The following is a 4619-nucleotide window of genomic DNA, read 5'->3' on the forward strand; positions in this document are numbered from 1 at the left end:
ACACACACACACACACACACACACACCAGGCCATCCAGGGACACTCCAGGGCCCAATTTGCTTGTTCTGTAGGCCTGGAGTAGAAGTACAACTGATAGGTCAAATCTTTTTAGGTTAGAGGTAGCTAAACCTAAACCTCTTTTTACTTCCCTGTTTTTGTGTGCGAGCAGTCAGTCGTCGGCACATTTTTGGCATGTGACGAATGGCTGCACGCAAACTTACATCCATTACACAATGTTGGTTTTGAATGGCATTAGAGTTATAGAGGATTTAAGACAGTACATCACTTAATGTAACACATGCACCAACAGTCTGACTCCTCCGTGTTGTGTGCATGTGTTGAAACTTCCATGCATTATTAATGCCATTTCTTAGTAGAATTACAGTAAGCAGCCAATGTCTCAAATAGTTGATTGTTACCTATAACTTTCTCGGGGGACATTATAAGTCCTGTGTTTACTTTTGACGCTGTCTACAATCTTTTTCAAGTTCTTCCACATATTTACATTTCAGCAAATGGAGCCTGGTTAGAGCTGAGGTGGGATGGCCAGTAGTAACAGTAGTAATGGTGCCTGTAGTGTGTAAAGGGCTTTGAGTGGTTGTTTAAGACTAGAAAAATATAAAATGATGTGTTATGATGTGATGTGCTTTTACATGCTTATAGTCATACCCATGACTCTCCAAAGGGCAAATAAACCCACTCATCTGAAACTTGATACGAACAACAAACTGAAGCACCTTTGAGTGTACATTTGTTAACAACATCCCAAAATAAGTCATGTACACAGTCACACCCACCGACAGGCTTCATTCAGTCTGTCAACACAAAGCCCGAGCTGAAACTCATCCTGTCACCTAGGGTTAGCACGTTTTCAGGAATTAGCTGTACACTGGAAGGCAGGAAAACAACTAACCTACTGTTTAGACTGGTGTGTGTGTGTGTGTGTGTGTGTGTGTGTGTGTGTGTGTGTGTGTGTGTGTGTGTGTGTGTGTATGTGTCTGGAAAACAGTGTTACATAATGAGGTGTGTGCATACAAACATTTGGGTATGGGTGGGATGTTTGTGTGTTTGTGTGTGTGTGTGTGTGTGTGTGTGTGTGTGTGTGTGTGTGTGTGTGTGTGTGTGTGTGTGTGTGAAGGCAGAAGATATTAAGCTGTAATTGCTATCCAATTAAAAAAGGGCCCACCATAAACACACACACACACACACACACACACGTACCTGTGCACAATGGCACCAAAGCCCACGTGCACTCCTTCATTGCCCTCCCCCAACAATAACAGGCACACACACGCCCATACACACAGCAGCACCTGTTGCTGTGTGTCCTCCTGTTGTCCTTCAGTTCAGCCCAGAGACAGAGACTGTTTGGATTCAGTCAAGCTGAATTTATCACTGACAATAGCCACAGATTGTTCTTTCTTTTTTTAAATGTGCAGAGATTTGAGTTTTCTGACTGAAAGCAGGGAGACCTGTGGAGAACAGAGCTCCTCTGTAGTACTGGTTTCATGTTTCTGACACAATTTTTTTAGATGCATTTTAAGATGCTAGCTAGCTGGAGGGGGGGGGGGGGAGTGAAAACGTTAGCCTGGGCTAGAAACAAAGCTAGCTAGCTGGAGGGGGGAGGAAAGCGTTAGCCTGGAGCTAGAAACAAAGCTAGCTAGCTGGAGGGGGGGAGGAAAGCGTTAGCCGGAGCTAGAAACAAAGCTGCTAGCTGGAGGGGGGAGGAAAGCGTTAGCCTGGAGTAGAAACAAAGCTAGTAGCTGGGGGGGGGGGGGGGGGGGGTGGGGTGAAAGCGTTAGCCGGAGCTAGAAAAAAGCCAGCTAGCGGAGGGGGGGGGGGGGGAGGAAGGCGTTTAGCCTGGAGCTAGAAACAAAGCTAGCTAGCTGGAGGGGGGAGGAAAGCGTTAGCCCGGAGCTAGAAACAAAGCTAGCTAGCTAGCGTCTGTAACGTTAATCAGATACCGGTGTAACTACTGTACCAGCAGTATTGTAGTATTTGAAATAAATACCTGGTACATTTACAGGGTTCAAAGTGACACAGTGGTGCTGTTTGATTATTTATGACCCAAATTACTCTGTCGCCCTTCTGGCTGTTGTTGTATTTTTGAGGATATTGTTGCAAATGTTTAAAAAAAAAGAATGAACTCTGTCCACCGGAACGCTACGGCTTTCCATTTAAAACGGTTTATGTAAAACAATTATACTCATCAAACAGATGGAATTAGAAATGCAGGCTTCAAATACCTACTGGGTACTTTCTGCTGTTCAGGTAAATAAAGGATTAAAGGATTTATACGAGGTACTACGGTAACTGGTCCATGAGGAGACTCACTGAGGAGGACCAGACCTGATCCAAGCACCGACAGGTCCAACCCCTATCAAGGCATCCCTGGCATGACAAAAGGACCCCTCCACCATGAGAACAAGGGACATCCTGTCTGGCGTCGTTACTGGCACAAACAGCCCCCACCCACCCGCCATCGACTCTTGATGACGTTAATAATAATAATAAGATAAGAAAATGTTATTTTCCATTTCAAACAAGTGCCTTAGAGCTCATATTTGAATGATAATTTCATTTCATTTGCTAAATAAGCCCATGTAATGTCTTTGTTAAGACAAGCAGTCATTGGCTTAGAGTCCACTGACGGACATGTCCACTTGTTTGGCCGACACAGTATTACAGACAATAGACTGCTGAGTGCCTTTCTTCTCTCCATCCTTCCACTGGAGACTCTTTTGTGTCCTTAACCCACTGAGGAATGAGGGACAGCCACTGTGACATGTTAAGTCTGAAAGTTAGGGAGGAATGTCTCTAAGGGGATATTCAACAGGACTACATGGTTTTGGACAATTGATTTCAAGTTCGATCTGGGACGAAAAAAACAGGCACTGTCCCTTTAAATGGACAACCTGCTGCAGGAGTCCTTAGAATAAAAGCAAGCAGGAAGGCTTCACGAAACGGAATGCAGCCTACTCACCACTGCGGACCAGCACATAGCACACATCGTCCTGATATTCAAAACACGGATGGGGCCCGAGCAAACGTCCTTGTCCAAGTTGTCTGCTAGATGTTTCTCATCATCATCATCATCATCATCGTCGTCGTCGTCATCCTCCTCAGTTTACTGGAGGAGAGAAGCTGAGTTTGATAGTCTCAACTGCAGAGCTTTATAGTCCGTGTGTCCAGGTGGACCGGTTTCAGGTAGTAGGGGGTCCGAGCTCGGTTCAGAAGGAGCGCTGTGGTAATTCCCATCGCGATGATAGATGGGATCGCCGCCTCGCCCCGTCAGCGCGTGGCAGTGTGCAGTGCGGCTCTCTGTCAGCGCTGCGGCGCCACACACACTGCACGGTGACGTAACACTGAGGGCGGGAGTTGGTGTCCTGCCTCAGCCAATCGCAGCCCCTCGGGAGCCGTGCACGTGTGTCGAACCGTACAGTATACAGTTGAACCCCCTCTGTAGGGGGGTCCGGGCCGGGGGCATATTGTTGCAGGTGGACCCTGGGACACGTTCAATCTCAAAACGGTGTCCGAGTATTATTATTCTCCCCGGAAGGCTGAGGCATGTCCCGCCCTACTCTGCTTTTGTCTGCCTCTGATTGGCTTACACTGAAATTCCTGATCCTATCCTGACCAATCCCACTCATCAGCTAGGTGAGAAAGGGGAGGGAGAAGGCCAAGACATGGAGGAAGTCTCCACAGGTCGGACCTCAGACCTCTGAGTCAAGGCATATAATATATGAATTATAATTTTATAATTTATACTCTTTAAATCTTTAAATATATAAATATTCCCCTATGGAGAAATTACAATTTCCACTCTGTTGTTATTACATGCTATGCACATGAAATACACACATGCTTAGGTCCTGTATATGCACAGAGGTCAGAGTGGGGGGGCTGCCAGTGCTGGACCAGCACCCTGAGCGTCTGAGGGGGGTTCAGTGCCTTGCTCAAGAGCACCTTGGCAGTGCCCAGGAAGGGAATTGGCATCTCTCCAGCTACCACTTTGGTCCGTACAGGGACTTGAACCAGCGACCCTACTAGCTACTGCTATTATTATATTATTATATTCTTATTTCTGTATTGCCTTGATGGGTCTATTTTATCTTCTTATAACAAAAGGGTCAAATACAATCAACCAACCAACCAATCAACCAACCAAACAACCAACCAATCAACCAACCAATCAATCAACTAACCAATCAATCAACTAACCAATCAATCAAGCCCAACCAAAGCAGGCCAAAAGTACTAGCCAATCAGAGGGAGAGTAGGCCCATCCTGGGAAAACAATCATTGCGGTGTGTTTATCTCGCTCGGTGGATGCGTCGGAGGAGATAGCCAATCAGCAGGGACGTGCAGGCCAGTGTAGGGATGACAGGGTGTTCAACAGTTAAAAGGAACATCCGGCTCCCTGTGGTCGGGCTGAATGTGCGTCTCCTCTTTGGTGACTCTGCAATTTTACATCATCTAGGCTCTTATGCTCTTATACAGCCTGCTGGTCTTTCCAAGATTATTTTTTAACACAATTAATGTATAACTTTCAGTAATAATCTAGGAAACCAATTAATGGAACTCTCTCTCTCTCTCTCTCTCTCTCTCTCTCTCTCTC

General features: G+C 46.1%; 1 protein-coding gene across 1 annotated transcript in view; it reads right to left on the bottom strand.

Moving 5' to 3' along the window:
* Window positions 1–3329, bottom strand: part of tnfrsf21 (tumor necrosis factor receptor superfamily, member 21) — a 41237-nt gene extending 37908 nt beyond the window's left edge. Inside the window, exon 1 of the mRNA XM_032511399.1 lies at window positions 2985–3329. Coding sequence (XP_032367290.1) covers window positions 2985–3011 — 27 coding nt within the window. The 5' untranslated portion in view covers window positions 3012–3329. The remainder of the gene's footprint in view (window positions 1–2984) is intronic.
* Window positions 3330–4619: the final 1290 nt, after the last annotated feature.

The sequence above is a fragment of the Etheostoma spectabile genome, unplaced genomic scaffold (genome assembly GCF_008692095.1).
Source record: "Etheostoma spectabile isolate EspeVRDwgs_2016 unplaced genomic scaffold, UIUC_Espe_1.0 scaffold362, whole genome shotgun sequence".
Taxonomy (NCBI): domain Eukaryota; kingdom Metazoa; phylum Chordata; class Actinopteri; order Perciformes; family Percidae; genus Etheostoma; species Etheostoma spectabile.